At 39.3% G+C, this 25,476-nt stretch overlaps 1 protein-coding gene across 2 annotated transcripts in view; it reads right to left on the bottom strand.

The window, feature by feature from the left end:
• Positions 1–25,476, bottom strand: part of btbd11a (BTB (POZ) domain containing 11a) — an 80,073-nt gene that overhangs the window by 5,647 nt on the left and 48,950 nt on the right. Inside the window, exons 2-9 of one of the 2 annotated variants that reach the window (XM_033989368.2) lie at positions 15,228–15,377; positions 5,101–5,311; positions 3,792–3,944; positions 3,388–3,553; positions 2,841–2,930; positions 1,722–1,823; positions 1,041–1,134; positions 685–820 (exon numbers count right to left, since the gene is read on the bottom strand). In XM_033989368.2, coding sequence (XP_033845259.2) covers positions 685–820; positions 1,041–1,134; positions 1,722–1,823; positions 2,841–2,930; positions 3,388–3,553; positions 3,792–3,944; positions 5,101–5,311; positions 15,228–15,377 — 1,102 coding nt within the window. The remainder of the gene's footprint in view (positions 1–684; positions 821–1,040; positions 1,135–1,721; positions 1,824–2,840; positions 2,931–3,387; positions 3,554–3,791; positions 3,945–5,100; positions 5,312–15,227; positions 15,378–25,476) is intronic. The other variant, XM_055231554.1, reaches the window with a different exon arrangement.

Below are 25,476 nucleotides of genomic sequence, written 5' to 3'. Positions count from 1 at the left end.
TCAATATGAAGTAATTTCAATCAATCAGTTAAAGTGTAAGTCATTTCAAATTCCACACACCAACTTCAGAACAGAACAGAGAGAACATAAAATACAGTTACTTAAAATTAGTATTACCATGTTCTTTTGAGTATGACTCTCTAACTTATAGGCATTTTTAACTGTTGAAAGTTTGGTGATTTATAAAACCTGGATTCTGTCATACCAAATAATATAGAAATAAGGTAACTTATCTCAGACAGAACTGACTATAACACCCAAATCCATTGTATCTTTTCATGTGTGGATTCATCACAGAAAGGATCACTGAAGTTGACTACAATTTAGCCTTGTAGCTGATTTGACATGCTTTAACTGTATTTGGTTGAATTTAGAATTAAATTTGCAAGCATCTATTTCTCTCTATATCAATCTCTTCTATAGCATACTTAAGCATAATTACATTGTCAGTGCTAATGGGTACTATTTTACAAGGTATCAAAACTTGGTTATTTGATTACATTGATACAATGCCACTTTTATAGTCAGATCCTGTCCAAAATTACAATCTCCTGATAAATCCCAGTCCCACGAGAGAAGCAGCTGCAGTACAGCAGGTGAGCGTAAATGGATCAATACTGAGGTAATAGATGTATCAGAGCAGCCTGATCTGTTCTCCGACAGCAGCTCAGATGTAACGCATACCTGTGTCCATGAGCTGCAGCCAGGCTGAATGAAGTCATGTCACCCAGAGGAGAGGAGGAAATACCATTTCGGCACAAGGTTCCCACCATAGGGTCTGCTCCTCTGTCCAGGAGCAAACTGACCAATTCAAAATTACCTAAAGAGCAAACAGATTGAATCAGCTTGTACTAACATGCACATTAAATAAAAATTAAATGAATTATTTGCTAGCCCTCACTACCATAACAACTTGTACTTGACATCATCTGCTGTAACAGGATTAAGTAGCACCACTCTTGATCCAACATAAATGTATTTCTTATTGATTATAATATGTGAGGCACACAAAATGTTATGGCAGTGATTACAATCATTACCTGCAGCTGCAGCCAGCTGAAGGGGGGTCTCTGTGTAGTTCTCCGCCCCATCCTGCAGGGCACCCTCCACATTGGCTCCATTATCGAGCAACAACTGTGTCAGGCAGAGACGGAGCATGAAACAACAAACGAGTGAAGGACACTAGAAAAAGACACAACCTTAACAAGCCAATTCGGAGCTTTGGACATTCACTGTTACTGTTACTTCCTTGTTATTGGGCCTGACCTAGACTATATTCTTTGTTGTCTGGCCTCTCACTAAAAACCTTTTAGTGTTTTCTTAAAATATGGCTACATAAAGATTAATTTGTCCACCAGTGTCAAATTACATTACAGTAATTAATATACTATAATTACTATAAGCTCTCCTCAATGTGTAAAGACTGTATCTGGCTGTTGGATAATTTTATTTTAATTGCATTATAGTTTAGACTAATTTAACCCACATTTACATGTGGACATGGGTAACATAGCTATACAAGTTATGATAGTTTGAAACAAACATTTAATAAAGGTTACACTGGCCTCGTTCTCTCCAAAATGTACTCAAGGGGCAAAGAGGAATTGGGGCTTTATTGTTACTATGCACCATCATAATAATCATCATTTAGCATTTTTATGGTGAGGACGGGGCAAGAGTGAGGCCATAGGCCACGAGTTATGAGGTCAATCAGTGTCTACCTGCACAACAGGGACGTGTCCGTGTAACACGGCGAATGTGAGTGGTGTCCCCTGGCGCGTTTCAGGATATACTGAGGGGTGCTTGTTTACTGTGCTTGGCACCTGGGAAGTCATAGGTAAGGTTCAGGGAGAGAGATACAGCCATTAACATCAAACAGCTCAGGCCAAAAGATGTGGGGAGGAGTGAGACGCGTAAGCAGGAGAACAGTGAAGGGCAGGATGGCAGAGGCAGATTTTGCTCTGGAGTTTCACAGGAAATCACTATTAGTCTAAAAGTCACCCTCATCACAAGTCTGCACCTTGTTTTTAAACTGTAAGATCTGTAGTGCACTGCCTGTCTGGACTGGTGGTCTCACCATAACTTAGAAGCTCCAACTTAGAGTGAAACCAGAGAGAAAACACAACACTGGTAAAGGCACGAAGAGTGACACGAGCACTGAGCAGCACTGACTCATGAACAAAGAGCTGACTTTAACATGTGGCTGTGGTGTGTACCGTGTAGTGACATGGGTCTAGTGAACCTTTTTCTTTTAAGGCATTTCATATGCTTTTATGCCAGAAAATGCATTGCTGACTTCAAATCACTTAAATTACAAATACTGTATGTATAACTTTTTTTTTTAACTTATTGGATTGCTAACTTTGTGTATGAGTCAGCATACACCTATGATATTGGCGAACCCTAAAGAGATGGGGCAGTCTAAGATGGAAAACTGATTACTAGCAGTGGGCAATAACCCCAAAAATAAAATGATCTTCACATTCAACACTTTGAACACAAACCAATAAAATCTGAAATGAAGTTCATGCACCATGTTTATCTGCAGCACAAAGTTACAATAAGTGCACTGACTCTTCCAGCTATAATGCAATATTCATAGTGTATAAGGCAAAACACTTATTTCAGTTTCAGCAATGAAGTAAGTGACTGGATTATGATCAGTGCAAAAACTTTCCATGATCCTCTATGCACAGACGATATGCTTATAGAGTGCACTTCATGTATTGAGCTGCCATCAAAAGCATGCAGAGAGAAGATCACAGATTGAGGGGAAAGAGAAAGGCGTTCTTTGTTCACTCCAAACATACAACATTAATAATAGAGAATACAACACTGACCTCACTGTTAATGTCGGCTCCAGCATCAAGAAGCATCTGGACCATGGCCTCGTCTCCACGTACACAGGCATACATCAGCGGCGTCATTCCCTAAACAGGTAATAAATGTAAAGAATTCTACTAGACAAAACACAAAAAATATAATCAACCTAATCTCTTGGGGGCCCTCTGATTTAGAAATACATTAAAATGTTTTATAAAGGTAGGTTTACTTTTGTAGTAACAATGTGAAGAAAGTTGTAAGAAAGTTGCAAAACGGAATGGAAAGCCACGACATCACAGTTCACATTATTGCACAGATCATAATTTTTGTACATTGATGGGTGGATTTCTTTTCATCTGTGGATTATCTAGCTTGTTACCACTATCTGGTGAAAATTACATATCAATTGCACCTTTAGATTTGTTTTCTTGTTTACAAAAAATACCAATATCATCTGCTTTTAACGCCAGCAGCCTCTGCACAGTATGCCACTTCACTCTGATTATTGTCTTTCGCACTACTGTGCATCACCTGCTTTATTACACTATATTTTAAGCATCTCACCTGTTCACTCATGCTGTTAATGCCATCAGGTCCCAGCAGGTTGACCGCCTGCTTGACCAGATCAGTGCGTCCACAGTTAAGCATGCGGAAGCCTAGGTCCTGCAGGAACTTGGCCTCAGTGGAAGCTGCATCAAGCTTCCTGGTAGCGCAAAAGCAATCTTCAGCTCTGCAGGTGGACCATATAGGATCGTATGTTAAGAATACATAAAAAATTAAAAGGTGAGAATCTTTTGAGCTCAGGTGACACTTAGGGTGAAATCGGGTCCGTAGTTGATCATTTTTAATGAACAATTATATCTCAGTCAATCCTGTCTGAGCAATGTAAATGGATGAGTAACTATATATACTATATATAAGAATTTTACTTTTATACTGCTATAAAAGTATTAAAGTATTAGTCTTACTTCACTTGTCGTGGTTCACAGTCCACTCCTGGCAGCAGTAGCCGTGCTGCCTGCCTCACATCGTCACTGTCCACAGAGAAACTTCGGCGATGTTCAGTGTGAGCAACAGCCACTCGAATCCATTCCATCAGAGGAGGCAGGACAATGAACGGTCTGCAGGGACAAGAGAGCAACAAATACTTCAGTTAGTCGCTCAAGACTCCCATAGGATAAACTGTTATACAATCTGATTTATTTACAGCTGGGAGGAAAACTCCCAAAACATCTCAAATTATATATCCAGTCCATTACAATAATAATGGAAAAAAAAAAATCCAATATAAAGCTGAAGAATTCCATGGATCAGAAGAATTGTGTACATCATATCAAGAATAAGTGCACTTACAGCCTCATTATAGCATGATTATGATCACGAGTGAGACGCTCAACACATTTTTTCCCCTAATTTTTCTTCAATATTCTTATTGGTGTAGTGTTGTAGACCTCCAATAGTCCTATTATAGACCTGGTTTAGACCTGATGGTATTCGAGAGGACAAATTATTTTCTTTGGTGACTTCATGTGAAAAGAATTTAAACTGATATGCCTGCCACCACTCTAACCCAGTGGCTCTCACACCAAATACCACCAAAGAAAAGATTTGGGTTTCTGTGTACCATAAAATCAAAATGAAGTATGTAACAGGACTATTCCATGTCTAATTTACGGATAAACCAGGTCTAAAAGTGGACTACATTATTTCCACTGTATTTCTAAACAAGAAATTATCCAAAGCAAGAGAAAAAAGTGGATAAAATCAACTCTAAATGAAACTGTCCAAGTGCTGTCCAAGTCCAAGTATCACCTAAATGAGCACCTACACATACTGCATCTCTTCAGGCTCATCAGAAGAAAAAGAGTTTTATCTGTTTTCTGTGAAAGATCATTTGTCCATCCATCTGGGTGGAATCCTTTAGGCTGTTTATAGCCGCAGTATCTCCCAGGTGAGCCTAGCTCACACAAAATGTTGCATCAAATATCTGGAGGGAATTATTTCTTTATACACAAATCATGAATGTAATAACTGCTGTATGTTCTCTCTTCACCATCTCTAAGTTGTCATTAAGGAAGAGACAGAAAGAGTGAGTATGTGAGGGAGTGACAGAAAGAGAGGGAACATATTGGTGGTCTAAAACCAACATTCTTATCTTTTACTGATACAAAGCAATAATATCTCCACTGAGACAAGCAGGTAGGAAATTAAATAATAATAATAAAATGAAATTCACAAAAAACAAACAAACAAACAAACAAAAAAGGCTAAACTCACCTCTCAGTATGTAAGGTGACTTTGGATGGCTCCACATTGGGGTTTTCCCACTCCATCTGTGGGCAGTGCATGAAGTAACACAGGGTATAGAGGGCCTCGGGCTCCCAGTGCACAGTCATGTTGCTGCTCTTCTGATGGACTGGGGTCCCATTGCTGGAGTTCTTGATGTGCAGAGGCTGGAGGTGGTGCATGGCCCTGGACACCAGATCACCTGTGAGATACAAACACATATGTAATACATATTAGGCTGGTCACCACAATTAGTTTTCATTATCAATATTCATTATCAGTTTTCATGCTTTAGGGATATATGTCAGTGGCATACAGTAGTTTCAATATTATTGTTATATATTGTTATATTTTTTGTGGGTTTTTATCAGACTTCCAAATGTTTCATTGTGACAGGTCTACACACTCCGTGAACTCATTATGCATTATTTATTACTTTATTTATTTATTATACTTTATTTCAAATGACAATAATGTCAGTAATGACATTGCCACAGTGTGTTTGCTCATGATTGAAGGTTCACTCCCCTTTCCGAGACAATTTCATTAGCTATTTAGTTAGATACTACATGTAAAAAGCACTACATAAATCATTAACAGAGAGGATTCCAGAGACGAGGAGTCTTTCTGTCCATTATTAAATACCCACACATTTGATTTAACATGAAACCTACAGCTATAGATACTGCTAACAAACCCCCCAAAAATATAGGAATAAATGGGTCAACATTACACATAGGCTCTGAATATCAATGAATAACCATTATTTTCCTTCATTCATTGTGTGGAGCCTGTATTGAAGACATATAATTTTAAGATTGAGTCAGATGCATTAGGCTGTCTCCTCCTCAGTGCTCTGATACATGAGGGTTGTTAGTGATGACACATGTTCACACAGGATTTGATTCACACACATTTAGTCATACACATATGCCCACACACAGACACAGATACACACAGCTTAGTGGAAAATTACTGTCTCTAAGAAGACTTGCAGTATACTGTGCTCTGATGTGGTCATGTTATTACCATTAAAATATAATTTTATAAATATATTTATGGGTTTCAGCATTCTGTTGTATGCATTATAAGGACTTACTTATATTTAAGTTATATTTAGATATATATAATATTTAATTTCATAATCCTGAAACCCAAGAATAAGTAATGTTTAATGTGTCATGGTTCATGTATTTAAATAAGCAAACAATCATATAAGCCACAAAAGACATATTGCTTTTACTGGCTTCTTCTGTGAAAAATGTAATGTTATGGTTTTCGTTTCAAGAGTGTGCTGCTTCTGTTCACAGTAGGGGCATAGAGCAAATGATAAATACAGGAAATCTAACAGTTGTAATAGTTTTCAGAATAAAAAGTGGCAGGAAACCCACATACAGGGGGTCCTAAATGATTACTTCATATTCTGTTCAACTGTGAGAGTGAAAATAAAGCCTGGCTGCCGGGTTGAATTCCAAGAATATGAAAGTCTTTGAGTAGTTCTGAGTTGTATCCCTGCTGTGAGAAGGTTGTCCTGTGGGCCAACCCTGCTTCTTAAATGATGCCAAAGATTGTGCCCGAGGTCCTCCTTCTGTCTGGCCGCTGACAGAGTTCACTCCAGTCATAAACACACAGTATGCCCACTGCACAGTTTAGGGCTCCAGTTTCTGCTTTGTAAACATTTCACACTAGTGGAAAGAGGAATATATTTATAGTGCATCTGGAAGGCACATATCCGCCAATGCACCGTAAACAATTGCTAAACAAATTCAGCGTTCTGTTTATGGGCAACATTTTGATGACTTTTGACCATTCGAAACTTAGTTTTGAATTGTTGGCAACTGTGCACATATTTCATCACTGTAATGTGTTCTCTCTGTTGACTGATTCCAGCTTATACTTGCCAACTGCACAAGAAAAACACTGACAAAAGCTGACCAATAACTCCACAAAAATCTGATACAATATTGCCGAATGTCTCTTCCCTCTCTCTCCCAATTTCATGCTCTAACTGTCCTGTCAATAACAAAAATGGGTATAGTAAAAATAAATGTAGTATATGACTATGAGATGCATTACAAACCCAAAACCTGATTCTACCGAACAAATAAAGGCTTTATTTTATGTATTATTTTACCACCATGAAGTAATACACCCATAGCTTAAGTAAACCATTAACATAGATAAACAAAGGACACACACTGCTGTGTTAGTCTGATAAAATTCCCAGCAGAGTGACACCACATTGGCCACAACTATAAAACCCAATAAAGCAGCCAGTACACAATTGACAGCACTCCCCAGGGCTCACACAGCTTGCAGAACATAAACAGAGCATCCATAAACACTCAGAAATATCAGCTTTTTATGTTAACAAAGTTTCTGAGCTTTCGTCTAACTGCAGAAGTAGTTGTAGAGGCATGTCCCTGAGAGAAATGAAGATCCCATTTTGTCATAAATTGTTCTGTTGACTTTGGTTTTGTTGTAAATCTACATTTTGGTCTCATCTCATTTGCTGTAATTAAGTCACAAAATGCTTGTCTTCCATCAAGTTTGGATTAATCATTAGGGGGCAGTGCTTTCCTCTCGGCAGCTCATGGAAGCACTCATTATTAGACAAACTTTGTTCCCAGTTCCCACTAACGGAATGGTGATACAGCAGAGATATAAATAAACTGCTTTAAAATGTGTCCTTCAGCAACTCACAATCCACTTTCTTGCTGCCAGGAAAACTTTTTGACTAGCTACCTTCTTGGCACTTAAACATGAGGTATACCAAGTAATCAAGTAATTTCCATTTTTGAAGTTTTATAATGTACATTTGAAACATCATTTTATAAATGTTTGATTTTAAACACATTTATGTATGATACAGTAGCATGTGCCTCTCAGACGTGTATAAACTTTACTACTATTATCTGTTGTAGGCTACATAATTTAATTTCTTAAGCCATCTTTATGTTTATTTAACTTTTTTTTTTTTTTTTATCTAATTGAGGTTGATTGAGAGCCACTTCTCAACAAAAAACAATGGTGAGCACAAAAGGTGAGTTATTTTGATGCTCTTGTACTTGGCCTGCTCCAGTATTTTCTGATAAGTTCATTGTGCTCCAGATAAACAACTGAATGTGAAACCAAAAGAGCACAGAAAAGATGTGAGGGAATTTTGCAAGAAAGTATTATCAGCCACACAAAAGCATTTAATTAAATATTGGATTTATATAGTAGCTTTTAAGACACCCAAAGAGCTTTATAGTGCATTGCTATTACTATTGTAGGCACAGCTACCCTGGGGCAGACCGATGGAAGTGAGGTTGCCATTCTGCACCATCTGCTCCTCCAACAATCACCAACACTCATGCACACACCACTTTCATACTAGGCAATGTGGGTAAAGTGCCCTGCCTAAGAACAAAAGAACAGGGTTTTTGGTGATTTTTTTTTTTTTTACCACTTATGCCCCTCAGTGGCCACTGGTATTCCCAGCTGTCTACCATACAAGTACTAACCAGGTCCAGCCTTGCTTTCCAGTTTCTGAGATTTGACAAATCAGGCTTTGACAAGCTGGTATGGCCACATATAGGCTAACTATGTATTTTTATTATATCAGTTTTACAATTCAACCAGGAGTCCAGCTCAAACATGTGCCCAGTTTGATTTGGTCTGAAATTGGTGTATGCTCTTCACTGTAATATACCTGTCATCCAGGTATGATCCATAGCAAAAGAAAAGTGTGGGAGTGTGTGTTGGGGTGGGGGGTTGTTTGGTTGTGTTTATTGATGTGTTGGGGTTGGGTTGTTGGGCTGTCGGGTGGCTGGGTGGGTTTGGTGGGTGGGACTGATTTTAATGCTTTGTAAAGCACTTTGTGTTACTTTTTTTTTGTATGAAAAGTGCTATATAAATAAAGTTTGATTTGATTTGATTTGAAAAATTAAAATCTGCCAACTGGACAAAAGCTTTAGAGTGAAGGCCTTTCGACGCTCATCCAAGCAGCTTCTTCAGTTTTGGTGTGGTTGCTGGTTTACAATGCCTATATCTATCTGAAGGGATGAGGTAACTACACTGAACTAAACTAAACTAAAACACTAAACTACACTAAACTAAAACACCTATTTGTTTACGGTTTCTGTTTGTTAGCTAGGTCTACTGAACTACACTAAGTGTGAACTGTGTCTAAGTCATATTTGCATAATGGGTGCCCCTAATGGGTGGTCTGACACCAATTAACATACTGGCTATCAATATTGTTTTTCTTGTTTTGATTTAGGTCTGAGGGTGGAGTTATAAATAGGAAATAAAAGAAACAGGGAGAGCCCCTCATTGTATGTAGCACAGAGTCCATAGACTCCGTAGATAACAACTGGGCTAAAATCAAAATTCAAGATCTGGAACGCTTTACTGCACATTATGCTGTGGACCCAGAAAAGGCCAGTGAGAACAAATTGGCCTTCATAGATTGTGCAGTAACTATAGGAGAAGAACCGTGACTCCAGGTAGAAGTCTTCAGGAAGCCCACACACACTGAACAATACCTGCAATACCAAACTCAGAGTTATTTGTACACAAAAACACAGAGCTCAAGTGGTTCCTACAAGCACAGAGGGAAAAGTGAAAGAAGAACACGTGCAGAAAGCCCTCTCTGCTTGTGGATATCCAAAATGAGCCTTTAAAAAAATTAAAGAGAGCTAAAAAACAGGACAAGCCACAAGAATCTGAACTTAAGAGAAAAGGTGCAACTATTCCCTACACAGCTGATGTGTCTGAAAAGCTTCAAAGGATTTTCAGACAGCATGAGACATACGAACACTTTAAGACAGAAACTGGTTCACTCAAAGTATAAAACCCTGAGCCACAAACAAAGCAATGTGGTCTACTCCATTCAGTATTGTGAAGACTACAGTGAGCGTTATGTTGAAGAAACAAAACAGCCACTCCATAACAGAATGCAAAAACATGTCGCAGAAGCAGCTCAGGACTCCAATCTGCTGTACATGTCCATCTCGAAGCTACTAGCCACTCCTTTGAAAATAGTTATAGTAAGTTCTTAGCTTAACAAAAGATCTTAGCCAAAGAAAATAAATGGTTTTATAGGGGAGTTAAAGAGGCCATTTTTCTTAGGAAAGACAATCAATTTGAATAGGAATGGGGGTGTAGACATAATTTATTTCCTATTTATGTCGTAACGGGTGAGTGTAGCAGACCAAAGGATGCAGACTCGGGGAATATTTACAGGATTTATTGTAGAAAATAAGACAATGTACAACCAGTGGGTGATCCGGAGGTGAGCAGGTGAGCAGGAACACGGGAAACACAAGGACCGAGGACATGAAGGGACGACAGGAAGACAGGCAGACCAGACGGGCGTAGGACAGAGTGGGCAGGAGACATCCAGGACCGGAACACAGGAACACGGAACGCAGGAACAGACAGGAGTGCAGAGACATGACAGGATGAAGTGAAAATGACAATGATCCCGCGCTGAGTCTCCTCTCCCAGCTCCTTTTATGCCCAGCAGGCATGTTGATTGCACTGATGGGCTGCAGGTGCGCGCGGGAGGAGCCAGGAGCGCAGCCCAGATCTGGCAGGTGAGGGAGGGAAGGAGCACGCAGGGAGGAAAACCAGGAGTGGACACTGCGGATCATGACAATTTATAACTCCACCCTCAAACCTAAACTAAAACAAGGAAAACAATAGTGACAGCCAGTATGCATATGAGAGCATCCATTAGGGGCCTGAGTCACTTTTAGTGTACAGTATTTCAATAATCTTAGCTAACAAACAGACATTGAACAAATAGGTGTGTTAATTTCAGTATATATATATATATATATATATATATATATATATATATATATATATATATATATATATATATATATATATATATATATATATATATAAATAATAGGCATTTTTGATCTTTCAAAATTGCTACATATAATTGTAGAAGTTTTTGGTTGTCTTTTCTGTAGACACACTGGTTAAATGTTAAACTTTGTCATCCTCTATTTCTCTCCATTAGCTAGAACTTGACTGACACAATTTCAGTAAAATACAAAAATAATCATACTTTTTCACAAGGCGTTTGAAGCAAATTGGGCAAAGTTCGGATGGAATTGTAGCAGTGGCAGGAGGGGACTTGTAAATGGATATTTTTCTAGTTAGTAATTTTAAAAGCGCTCATGACTTTGAAGATCTGCAACAAATAACCTTTTCAATTGTGATTTTTATTATTCCGTCAGACATGCACTGTATCAAAGATACTCCTAGTGCACAACTTGGAATTTTAAAGGTGTGGACAAAATAATAGAATATTGGCTGCTCACATCAGCAAGAAAAATGTAAAGCTATACCATGAAATTGTGACTAAGCATCTTTTCTGGTGGATGGTCTATATTGCATTTATTGCAAAGCAATAACATCTCCCTGGACACAAGCAGCTGCTGGACAAAAGTGGAAGGTAATATACAGTCAAGAAAAACTTTATGCTTTATTTACAAATATAAGTGATGTCTACTTACATCTTTCCAAATTTCTGCTCCTAGAAACTTCTCATGACAAAAGTCAGTGAAAACTTTTGGGGCCCTTGTGACTATGCCTTTTATCTCAGCACAGCTTGAAAATAAATTCCCCCTAAACGCAGTTCTCATGGCGTTTTCAGAAAATGCTGAGGTGAGAGCTAAGAACTGCACCTGCTTACTCTGGGGTTTAAAATATCTAATGTCAATTTTAAGATGGTCCAAAATATAAAATTATTAGCTAGAAATATTGACAGTATGGCATTAAAGGTCTATCATGAAGACAAGTCAGTAAAGCACCACATTTTTAAGCAATAATCGTCTGATTGAATAAATGCAGTGTATTTTTAATGCCATATTGTGAAACATTCATGTAACATCTTCATGGGAACAAGCAGGATTTGTCTATTGGAGTAAAAAGGTTTGGTGTGGTTTTAAACATAAATATTCCAATCTTGTTGACAGATAATGTGAGGGTGCTCTTAAACAGGGTCTGACTGCATCATTCCTCATGAAGGGTTGAGCGGGCTATGAAGTGGGTCAGCCCAGATGAGATTAGAAAGCCATCGCAAGGTGAAAGATGATGCATGGCAAAGTAGGAAAAGTATTTTAGCTCTAATATGATGAAAAATGAGAATGTGAGGATGAAATGTAACACCTGGCTGTGGATCTGCTCTGTCCAGTGTGTGAGACCATTATCTCCCATTTACTATGTCAGTGTGGCAGATTAGAGGGAGCGATGGGGAAAGGCTCTGAGGCAGAACTTAACAGTCATAGTGTCATTATAGGAGTCCATATTCAGTGCAGTTTAGATTCACATGCATTTGTAATGATCATTTTGTCTGTTCTTACTGCAGTAAACTTTAAACTGTAAACAGACTGGAGATAAAAATGTAATTATTTATTTTAAATTAATCAAGATCTAATTGTTTTAAGATGACCACTATTAGCTTTTGTAATAACTTGGTCTGCAGCCAGTCCTCTGAGGAGTAGAGTTTGAAATTTGAAGGAATAAATTTGACCATTATGCGTGTTAATTGGAGCTATTTGTTATTCTATTATTTATGTGCCTTTGTCCCATAAGAAAACATGAAATGAAATCAATGTTTTTTATTTATTTTTTATCATGTTGCTCTAGCCTAATTTCCATCATTATCATATCAGAAAATAAATGGCATGGACCATGCATCTCATCTGCAAATTATTTAACCAGCTGCAATGGCAATTTCTTACAGAAGTAAAATGTTATTTCTCAATAAATCAAATTAGACATTGATCATCTTGGTAAATGAATGTATTTCCGTTGCCTCTGCACCGGCTCAGAGTCCCTGCACTGTACAGCTAAAAGAGCTTCCTCTATTTACCAAAAGCATTCAGGCCTGAATAAGAGGAACTTTCTTCTAAAATATCTAGACCGGACATTTTTTTCCACTCTATTTCAGGTTGAGTAATTTACAACAAAAGAACACATATTACATTTTATTTTGGTATGTATTTATATAACTCCGGATACGTTTAGCTAAGAAAAAAACAAAAGTCTTATAAAAAATAAGATCTGGTTTATTTTTACATCACTGAAGTTTTCATACCTTGAATGTTTCTCGTGCCAGTGGTGGAGGAAATGTGTGAATTGGGTATCGAGGGCCCCATTGTTGGAGGTCTGGCTTGTATTACTTTACACATATATTTAACTACTGGATGCTCTGTGACCCTCAGGGCAGCACCGCACTGACAGACGAATGGCCTGTCTCTGTCACACCTGTTCACAATATGTCAGACTTCAACCTACATCGCACACAATGCCACAGCCGTGAGGGAAAAAGCCTTTTTTGTATAATCTTGTTTCTCAAATGCACAAAATCTGCAGGAATACAGAAGCATGATTGGGTATTTCCCTAAAATAAACTATGATTACAGTATCTTCTATTAGCTAATTACAGAAGAGTTCAGCTGTGAAATTGAACTGACAATAGGCCCTGTGTGCACACTTATACTTAGAGTCATGTGCTTATTTCTCAGATGGTGTTGTGATATAGCTTTGAATTGATCTTTAGTCCATCTTTAGAAATGTTGTAATAAAAACATCCCATGCAGAAGTAAAAGTTCAATCAAATTATTTATCATTTATTAGCTCAGGGCATTGGGGCACTATGAGACTTTTTGGGCAAGACAAGTAACTCACAAGTCACTAGAAATTAAAACTAAATTATGAATGTGCCATCTTAATTAAACACAATTAGAACGTTAACCATAAAATAGAATCATATGATAAATTACAATAATTAAAAGTTCAAGTACAACTAAGCATGAATCATACACGTACCATTGCTTCACGTACCATATAACTAGTTTTTCTCTCAAATGTGGAAGTTCAAGAAACCCATAGCAGCTCTTTACTTTATAACTAACTGCTTGTGGCTGGACCAAATCTAATGACAGAATAACTGCTTGTTGCTTCATTCATCATTTAGAGCACTGCCTTCTGAATCAGTTTGCAGCAAAATGCTCCAACACCCCATATAATTCTGTGCATAAGCCAAAAGAAAAATTATTGAAAGGGCTTGAGATGCATTGCAATGATTGTACACTTGACAATCATCTTCATCTTATATATAGCATTTTTTTTAGTATAGAAAGGAACGGAAAATTCAACAGTCCTGTAAATATCTATGATTATTTGCCTGAAAAGATTACATCAGCACAGGCTGGTGTTAAGGAAGTACCACTGAGGAAGAGTGGTGCAGCCCTGTGGAAGCTATAGAACACAAATTAAATGCCTTTTATGTTATGGACTCTCCTATTTAGCTGCAACAGGAGAGAGTCTATGGGTAATTCCCATCTCCACTACACAGATACTCTAAATGGCTTTTATTTTAATGGGTGTTTCATTTGATGCTGTAGTAAATAATTAAATTCATCTACCAACTCACAAAACCTCATACCCATATAACTCATATTTTAAGGAAGCAATGCAAGCTGAACTGAACAAAGTAATGGTCCCCAACCATTTTCTCGCCGCAATCTACTTGTGATACGCGCTCAGTGGTAACCTTAACAACCTTCACCATATGGAAAAATACTATTACTTCATGGTTAATGTTATAGAACAGTATAACATAAAATTGCTAAAATTCACACAGTCTAGTTTGGGCAGCTTTTCTAAGAACCCCTGGGGACCCTTGAGCATCTGTGGGAACCAAAATTTGAATCCTTACCCCCAGATTAGGAATGACTGGAATAAAGGGTTGTGAGGGCAATATATATATATATATGTAAAATACTAGACTGATTATTAATTATAAATAACTTTCAAACAACATTGATCAGCAGTATCTCTGTTACCCATGAAATTGACAATAATCTAATATCCCTGTATATGATAGCTATGAAGTCAGTGGATAATAGACCACCTGTGACAAAACTGTCTCCAGCTGCAGAGTGTCCGAAGTAGATGAATAAAGAGAGACCACCACGACAGCCCGCGGGGACAGTCAGCAGATTCCTAATGGCTCATTTTGACAATAACTAGGAACATTTTAAGGAGAAGCTTTCACTCAACCCTCTGGATGATAGATGTATCTTATAAAGTAAATGGGAACTTACTTAGCTCTGCGATGCTGCCCACTCGTGTAGCCAAAAGGGACTGTTCTAGGGTGCGTAGTTCGGCCTGGGTGTAACCATGGCTTTCGCTCCCCCGACCTGACCTCTGCTGGTCTCTGTGCAAGTTTAGGCTTTCGGGCAGACTCAGCACACCTGTGGACGACACACAAATTTGAATAAGACAGGTGAGTAACACATATCTAACATTATGAGTCTCATCCAGCACTATTGTGTGATTGTTGAGTAGACCTTGACTATAATAAGGTGCTGTTAATTAAATGTTTTGAATAATTAAATGTGATCAATAAACTGTGCTGCTTTCTTCAGCTGATCTAAATTGAAAGACACCAGAGTAAACTCACTGAAGGTTCATTTTATTTAAATGGAAAAACAAAAAGACAATAACCGTCTTTAAATTGGAATGGCTGCAGCTTTTAGAACCATAAAGGTACTAGTGAACATTAACATTAATTGCTCATTAATACATTTGAGCCGTAAAAAAGTGCAGAATCTTTAACACAAAATCCACTAGCATAGATGTGTTTATTGTTATATGGCACTTCCCAGTATGAGAAACTACACATAACAGCTGTAATTTAAACAACACTGTATGAAAAATTCTTAACATCTCAACAAAAACGCAGCCTAATGAGCCTTGGTTCATTCAGGCACAGAGTTTCTTTGGACATAAAATAGCAGATGTGAAATTGTTACACGAGAAAGCTTAGTAACACCATGTCAAGAGCTAATCCTGAAGACATTGCACAGAGGGCGCCGCTCCCTCTCAGCAAACTGTAATTACAACATGAGCCACTTGGTCTATGAAGCTGATGTTGGCACTGAGACAAAACACCTCCATAATGGTCTCAGAGCAAGGGCTGTATCTCTCATGTACTCAATATAACAATATAAGACTGTGACCAAAGCGTTCTGAATTCCAGCACATGTTCCATTCCCACAGAGTCCCGCCCGAGGATTCCTGAACTCCCCGGCCAGTTCATGGTTCCCACATTCTTTCAGGAGATCACACTTAGAGACAGCAAATAATAAAGATTGATATTCTTATGGGCACCTCCAATCATTACTGAAAGTACATAAAGACTTAGGATTGGGAATGTATTACACATTGTGAGAAAACAGTGTAATGTGGTACAGAAATTAAACAAAGGATTCCACATAAAATCTTCCAGAATATTTTATTAAACTGATATATCTTGCATTTATTCTATTACAGGTGTTTATATTGTTAAAATAGGTTAAAAACAAATGCGACCTGTAACTTGGCAGAGTCATCTGCTTGTCTCCAAAAATACAGATAAGAATAATGACTGGAACATTCCACACAAAGCAATATCTCCATAGAGACAAGCAGGTGGCAGACCCTCCACGAGAAAAGTTACATAGTGCATCTTTAAGTAAAATTGTTTTCTACTGCATTTAAAAAATAAAATGATATAATAGTACTTAACAGGTTTCTTATGGTAAAGATCTCTGACCTTTTCCCCAGTGAACACTTGTCCATCTACTGCCCTTTTTCTCCACTGCCCCCTACTGTCCAAACTGTCCTCTCAGTATGATGGCAGGGTGCGGGAAGGCTTTTGCTGAATAATTCATTCTGTCAGATCGAGCTGTATAAACAAGTCTCTCTTCCCCTGCACCTCCCACTTTCTCTCTCCATGTTATCTCTCTCCAACAGTTGGCTTAAAAAAAAATGACTAAGAATATTTGATCCTGGGTTGTTTGTGTAATGAACATCAAAGGTGAGGGGAAAGCTGCCTGGATCCTGCTGAGTTAGTAAAAAACACGGTAAAAGCAGTGGTGGAGGTTGCAGGGGTGATGTTGACAAAAATATCCCATAAAATGACAAGAAAGGTTACATTCATTCACACAGTCGTGGCTATTGTTTATGTCAACCAATTTCTGCATATTTGTGATTAGATGAGTTGTAAATAATTATATACAATAGACAGGCAATGATATAAAAATATGCTTTTGCTTTTTTTTTTTTTTTTTTTTAAACCAAATTTTTCTATACATTACATTGCCAGAGAAAGACAAGTTTTTTCTCTCAAGTTTGTCCCCACGTTCCACTGGACTTATTACTTCCTGTGTACTTTGAAAACAGTGACTTTGATAACATAAGCCTACCATCTGTCACTTGCCATCTGTTATTTAAATAATTGTTTGTGTAATATTACTTTTGTACTGAAATCCTGTGATCTGTGCAGTACAAAGTGAACATAATGAGTCATTTACAGTCACTGAAAAGGGATCTTCAGGTCTGCTTGAGAAAAAGTCAGATTTCTGCAGGATTTACGATCAATGTCATAACAATTTCTTAGTTCATAGTAACGAAGATTTTCATTCCTCCTAATATTTGAGTACCGTCCTCACTGTGGAGAATAGAAAGCACTTTCACAATTAGTTTCAAAGGTGGAACCAAGGTGACACAATTCTTTTGTATGGAAAATCATATTCCACATGTCCACACTTTTATTATTGGCCAATGTCAATGGGGTCACAGTTGTGCACCAGGCATTTCATTTGTAGATATTATCCTTGCGCCGCTGCTCCTCTGACTGTGGCTAGCCTCCTCATTCTCTGCAGGATTCTCCAATTGATTTCCTGTATACAGCAGGAAAAGTAGTAGCTCTCCCCCGTGTCAGCGAGGAAACTCTGGTGGAATATTAACAGGTAGTCACCATGGCAACAGGAAGGGATGCCTTTAAGCTCTGTGATTGGACAATTCAATAACTTTTTTTTTTTTTTTTTACTGTATTCTTGCATGAGGATACCAGCTAGTTACAAGAAGTATGTGCTTAAACCCCCTGCAGGAGCCCAATGCTAGTTATATGTAAGAGAAAAACAATACTATATTAAAACCCCCATCAATACTAGATGAAATGCATTTGGGACTCTCCCCACATTAGTAGTGTACTGTTATCACAGTATTCACATATGTGGTGAACCAACAGCAAGCCAAGATACAATTTTAAACACAGGAGGAGCAGTTTTCAACAAGGACAGCAGTATAAAACGTCAGCTATTACTACAATTCCGCAGCAGCAGTAAAAGAAATAAGGTGAACATATGAATCTATATTCAAGTCCCAGTGCACTCTTTTTCACATGACACTGGCAGCACATGCAGACACATCATCCCTGCTGTGTAAATCGTGCATGATCACATGGTCTCACAGGCTTAGTATTAAAAACACATGGGGATTTGCTAAAGCCTGTCATTCCAGGTGCAATTACAAGAAGATGGACAGTATAGATGCAAGTATTGAACAACAACTGACTGGTTTGTAGGTTTGAAATGGAATGGGATGAGAAAAGAGCTAATTAAGAATAATAAATTCAGGGGTACTGTAAAATAATTTAAATAAGAGCAATAAAATGTGCTACAAAATAATAATACTGGGGTCAAAATGTAAATTAAAAAGATATATATATCTAAAAATGTCAGCCAGAGACTAGATCTAAAGGGATGTGACTCAGTAGAAGCTGAAATAAAGGAGGTAAAATATGAAATTAATTCTTAACAGTTTCTGATTCTCTCATAAACTGTTGTCATTAATCCAGATCATAAAAAATCAAAACAAAAATGGGATTTAATGTAGCATGCTATGACAAATACTGTTCATTAGCTGGAATATCATTTCAATGCTTTCCCCCATTTGTCCTGTTAAATGTCATCTTCAGAACCCCATTTAAATGTCTACCAACTAAAGCATGGTGTTATGAAAACACAGATGCCAAAGAGTGATTTTCCATCAGCTGTTCACGTGTGTTGTTCTCAGTCTGACCCTCTCAAATCTCACCTCCGCCATAATCACATATTTACATTTGCCAACAAGCTAATTAGCCCTGGCTAGGAGATAATGATATCACCCACATCTGTTTGATATTTGTACTGATACAAGCGCCAAATTGTCATTGTTTAGCGCTTGCGGCTATGCCTGCAAGAGCCAAGTAAAATGAGACTATTGCCCTAAAATTTTATTTTTTTTTAATTTTTTTTTTTTAATTAAATGCAATCATTGTTTTTGTATGATGTTAGATTGATATAATTGAATAGCTGAAACAATTTAAACAGTGGGGGATTATATCAATTAACATAAAGATGTTTACATTTCCATGTAGGCAAAAAATTCACAAGATAAATGAAGGGCATCAGGTACTGTTAATAATAATTAATTGGTTAACTATGCAAAGAAAAAATTGTGGCCACTGTTAGGTGTTTTAAACCGAATATACCCATGGTGCAAAACTAGCAATTATTCTTGAATATTATGTATTAATGTTGTCTTTATTGTTATTCAAAACAAGCGCTACCAAAACAGGACATAGAAATCACTGAGGGTCGCTTTGTTTCTGTAAAGAAACCAAAGTAGTGAAGACAAGTTGGCACATTTATTACACCAGATGGATTGCAGGTGCCATACCAAATGCTTGGCTTAATTTCTAATCTCCATGAAGAACAATGGGCCAAATGATTTCAGAAATTATAAATCAGAACAGCTTTGTCCTTTCAGCAACACCACGGCCAGGCAGATTGTTATTTGCATATATTATATTTGCATTTATAGGGTCAGATGTGCTCCAAAGTGAATACCCACTTATCAATAATGTTATTAAAATCGGACTATTATGTATTATTGAACATCAGCAAGTCTAAAGAACGTTGCGTCATAGTTTAAACATTAAATTGACTGGTAAGATATTTCAGGCATTAACTTGTGAGCAGCACTTTCCTGTCAAACCAAACAGCCTTTTAGCAGAGTGAGGTAATCAATGCTGCTGTTTTGATTGAGTGATCTTACATTACACAGCATGAGAACATCTTATTCAATACAGAAGCCACATGAGGTCATTTCAGTATTGTCACCATGAATGAAGACTGCAGTGGTTACCATTTAGACAAGCTCACTGTTGCTTTAAAATAGGTTCTACTGTTCTACTATAATGTATTGCATATGATAGACAATTTGATTACTTATCATTTGCATACTGCACATAGTGGTCGTGGTCATCCTGGTTTGTGAATCAGAACATGATGCATGACTTATTCATGTCATTTAGTCCCTCTGCCTGCCCATGCTGTTGCCTGGACCCCAAATAGAACACAGATCTAATTTGGCCAGTTGCGGCTGACATTTGGATCCCTTGCCCTATGGGAAGGGTAACATTCTCACATTTGAAAGCTGCTATCTGCTCTGCTTTCTTCCCACGCTATATCAGTCAGACACAAGTACAAAAATCCTCCTCAAGGAAGTAGTATTGATCAGTAATGTTCTCAAAATACCATTGGACTGAAACAGATGAACCAGCACCAATGAAACATGTAAGGCTACAAAAAGAGAAAGGTCAGTCACTGGACAAAGTAGGTTTTCCAGTAAACACAAGCCTTTGGGCACAACTTTTTGTCATCAGTTGGTTACTGTGAAAAAAAACCAAACACACATACACACACAAAACGAGAAGCCAAGAAAGGGGAAGTTTGAGAAAGGCATTACAAGTTTTTATTACAATGGGGAATAAAATTTAGCATTCTTTTGCATGGGCAATAACTCAAACTACTTTCAAACTACACACAAGTATTGAGAAATATTCCTAGATACTCAGGAATTCAAAGTTGTATTGAAATCTTGAGTCATTGTTGAAACTTGCAATCGCACAACATGGGTAAGGTACATGGAATTGAAATTCAGTTAGACAGTTTTTATCACACAAGAGCCAAATGCATTGTATCAAAACAACTTTTCTGTTGTTAGTTTCATAAAAAGGGTAGCACAACCATTGGCACTAAACTGTATTTTGATTAGGCTTTTCTAAAGTACAATAATAACTTACCAGCTCTGAAGCACTCAAAAAGTAAGTCAAATAAGCACTTTCTTCAGACATAAATTGATTTATGTAGTCCTAAAATGCGACTGTATTTGTAATGACTTCGAAATTATGAGTACTGCTAAACAAGCTTATCATTTCACCACAGATGGACACTTAAGAGCTGGAGGGCAGTTCTTTTTTCAGTGTAGGAAAGGCTTGAAAAGTGCTCAGAAAACACAACAGCCATGATGCATGTCAAAATCTGGTGCAGAATCAGAGTGGCAGGTCTACATTTGGGGCAATATGAGTTGCTGGTGATGTTAAGGATGCTGACGATGCTGATGTGGTTGTGCAGTGTGTTGGCAGGTCAGCGGGCTGCAGGGTTTCTGTGGTCAGTCATGTGAGGTGACACAGCTGTGACTGGCCTCCTGCTGCCTGGAGATGGCCCCTCGGCTCACTTCACAGGTCCCCATAGCAGCAACGCTCACATCCCTAAATGAAAGAGCGCGACATGACAGGGGTGATCAAGGGAGTGTGAAAGAACAATGGGCAGCGACTACAATGGACCTGAGGCACGCATGCAGGTACAGCAGGAAGAAGAATGGGTTTGGAATAAAAGTGTTCAGGGGCTATGGGGGTTCTGTACACTGGTACTAAGACAGGAAGTCATGCTTTAGACTTTTAGCAGTAGCTCAAATATATGGCATACATAGTAAAAAATGTTGTTGCATTGGCTACATTTCACTTACAGTTTTTGGAGTAAAAAAAAATACTGAATATGCCTAACAATGAACTGCATTTGTTTTAGCACAGCAACAATCTAACCTTATTTAAACTCTCCACTAGAGAAAATAATTCCAAGACATTCATTTTGGCCTTATATTTTCTTAATATAGACAAAACCATCCTGTGCTAAAGTGGGCTCCTCAGATGTTGGACAGCTGTCTTTATACTGAAAGTCCCAACTGTGGGACTAATAAAGACATATCTTATCTTATCTTAAAATAAGTCACAAAAACAAGGAAGAGGAATTTTATAACAGGTATTCCCAAATCTGATAATAACAGAAAGCAATGGGACTGAATTATGTATGTATGTATGAGCAGACATTCCCAGGCCTCAGTGTTCACTTTTATTAACACGGAGCCACCTGTCATGTGACCTGTGGGCATCCACTCACATTGCACTGACCTCCCTGGGCACAGCCAGATGGTCATAGTCACTGTTCACTGTCCAGTCAGATATGCAGGAGGAAGAGCAGAACTATAATATATATTTCTTTAAAATATGTAACATTTCTGCATACACCACCTGGTTGTATCCATAAAAATGATCATTCTTCACACAGTTCCACAGTATGGCATTTTTATTGTTTAAAAATACCTTGAAAAGTGTGCATTCGTTCTGTGAGAGGGGTCACTTCTGCACATACCTCACCTTTAATGTGACCTGGTGGCATAATCTGCTTGTTTAAGTGGGTGATGGTAGCCCTTTAAAATCAGACCGGTTACTTTTCATGTAGGGCTGTTAGAATCAATCTTGAGCCCACATTTATAGTTTGACCATTCAATTGAGACTTGAGACAAAATAGTTCAAAGTGCCCTGAAAATGCAAATAAAATACAAATTTAGTAGCTATTTTTAATACCATTTACTCAAAACTGTCTGGTAATCTCGCCTGTGCAGGTGTGTTCCGGCTGCATTTACAACTTTGTGCAATTACAAGACACTGACACCTGAGACCCGATGCTCACACAGCATTTTTTCATCACTTCCTTTTTACACACATGTGCCCTATTTCACAGTAGGGTCTTAGGGCTGCCTGCTGATTCTGAAAAATGCACATGTATTTTGAAAAATGTGGTGCTGAACAAGGTTGACTGCATATTGTCAGACATGGTCCTTGCAATAACCAAACTAAAACACACAGAATTCAAAGCTCAGTAACAAGTTGAACGTTCATCAAATTAATTTACAGTGCATATTTTAATGTTTAAAGCTAAATTTGTAAATATCAAGTCTTACTCTCATATTCCTCTCAAAATGTATGGCGTTAGACTGCCTTTTTTGATCATACGCGAAGAGAACTTGCAATTTGTGCCAAAACATAATACCCACAAACATAAGAACTTTTGTGCAAGGCTCTTAAGCAGTATAAGATTCAAAGAGCATAAACAAATAGCAATATCCATTCATTTTCTCTCCTCCCTGAACCGCCACTTTAACGTGGTGGAGGAGTCTGAGCACCCAAATGATCCTGGGAGCTATGTTGTCGAGGACTTCATGCTCCTGGTAGGGTCACACATGGCAAACAGGTCCTGGGGGATGGGTCAGACTAAGAGCAGTTCAGAGCCTTCCATGACAAGTACTCAAGACCAGCTATGTTGCCCGGACTGGTGTTACCGGGGCCCCACCCTGGAGCCAGGCCTGGAGTGGGTGCTCAAAGGAGCAATGTGGGGCCGTCCTCCCGTGGACCCACCACCTGCAGAAGGATTCACGGAAGGCGGCAGTCGGATCTCCAGACATGGAGACTGCCTCTGGGGAGGATGCTTATTTCCCCACAGCTCAGCAGCCTCATATTGGATGGTGAACGAAAGGGTTGTGTCCCTGCGACTTCAGGTTGGGGACAGGTCTCTCACTGTTGTGTGGGCCTACGGGCCAAACAGCAGTGCAGTCAGCCTTTTTGGAGTCCCTGGGAGGGGTACTAAACAAGCGCACTGAGAGGGTCTGCTGGGAAGGTCTGGTGGAGCCCTTCTCACACCTCTGGGAGAGCTTCTCCCAGTTCACGGGAGAGGCTGGGGACATGGATTCTGAATCAGCTGTGTTCTCCGCCTCTATTGTCGATGTGACCGCTCATAGCTGTGGTCATAAGGTCTGTGGTGCTCGTCGCGGCAACAACCCCCGAACCCGGTGGTGGAAGGCAGAAGAACGAGTCCTATCAAGCCTTGTTGGCTTGTGTGACTCCTAAGGCAGCTGACAAGTGCTGGCGGGCCAAGTGTGCCGCAGCTTGTGCTGTCGCGGCAGCAAAAACTTGGGATTGGGAGGAGTTCAAGGAGGCCATGGAGGAGGACTGTCAGACGGCCTCAAAGAGATTCTGGCAAACCGTCCGATGCCTTAGGAGGGGAAAGCAGTGCTTCACCAACACTGCTGATCTCGACTAGGGATGTTGTCAGACGGTGGAAGGAATACTCTGAAGATCTGAAGGTCTTCTGAGGAGGAAGCAGAGATTGGGGACCCGGAGGTGGACTCATCCATCACCCTGGTTGAAGTCACTGAGGTGGTTGGGAAGCTCCTCATGGCAGGGCTCCGGGAGTGGAGTCCCGAGTACCTCAAGTCTCTGGATGTTGTGGGGCTGTCTTGGTTGACACGTCTTTGCAACATTGCATGGTAGTCGGGGACAGTACCTCTGCCACCACAGTACCTTGGTGGTCACTCTGTTTAAGAAGGGGGACCAGAGAGTGTATTCCACTTACAGGGATTTCACACTCCTCAGCCTTTCCGGTAAGGTCTATTCCAGGGTACTAGAGCGGAGAATCTGTCTGACAGTTGGACCTCAGATTCAGAAGGAGCAGTGCGGTTTTTGTCCTGGTCGCGGAACACTGGACCAGCTCTACACTCTCCATAGAGGGTATTCGAGGGTTCATGGCAGTTTGCCCAACCAGTCCACATGTGCTTTGTGGATCTGGAGAAGGCATTCGACTGTGTCCCTCATGGTATGCTTTGAAGGGTGCTCTGGGAGTATGGGGTCCGGGGCACTTTGATAAGGGGTGTCAGGTCCCTGTACGACCAGAGCAGGAGCTGTGTTCGCATTGCTGGCAGTAAGTCAGACCTGTTCCCGGTGCATTTTGGACTCTGCCAGGGCTGCCCTTTGCCACCGGTTCTGTTCATTGTAAATTGCAAATCGCAGCTGAGGGTGAAGCTCCTCCAAATTCAAGGCCATGGTTGTCGACTGGAAAAAGATGGCTTGCCCTTTTTGGGTGGGTGGAGAGTGTTTGCCTCAAGTGGAGGAGTTTATCTCGGGGTCTTGTTCACAAGTTAGGGAAAGATGGAGTGTGAGATTGACAGCTGGATTGGTCCAGCTGGATAGTCCAATACAGCATCCGCAGTGATGCGGTCGCTGTATTGGACTATCGTGGTAAAGAAGAAGCTGAGTTGAAAGGCAAAGCTCTCGATTTATCGGCCAATCTATGTTTCCACCCTCACCTATAGTCATGAGGCCACAGATACAAGAGGCTGAAATGGGCTTCCTCTGCAGGATGGCCGAGTGCTCCCTTAGAGATAGGATAAGGAGCTCAGTCATACAGGAGGAGCTTGGAGTAAAGTCACTGCACCTCCACCTCAAGGGGAGACACCTGAGGTGGCTAGGGCATCTGTTCAGAATGCCCCCTGGATGCTTCACTAAGCAGGGATGGCCAGACTTCC

The sequence above is a fragment of the Periophthalmus magnuspinnatus genome, chromosome 23 (genome assembly GCF_009829125.3).
Source record: "Periophthalmus magnuspinnatus isolate fPerMag1 chromosome 23, fPerMag1.2.pri, whole genome shotgun sequence".
Classification (NCBI taxonomy): domain Eukaryota; kingdom Metazoa; phylum Chordata; class Actinopteri; order Gobiiformes; family Gobiidae; genus Periophthalmus; species Periophthalmus magnuspinnatus.
This window is presented reverse-complemented; position numbering and strand designations above follow the sequence as displayed.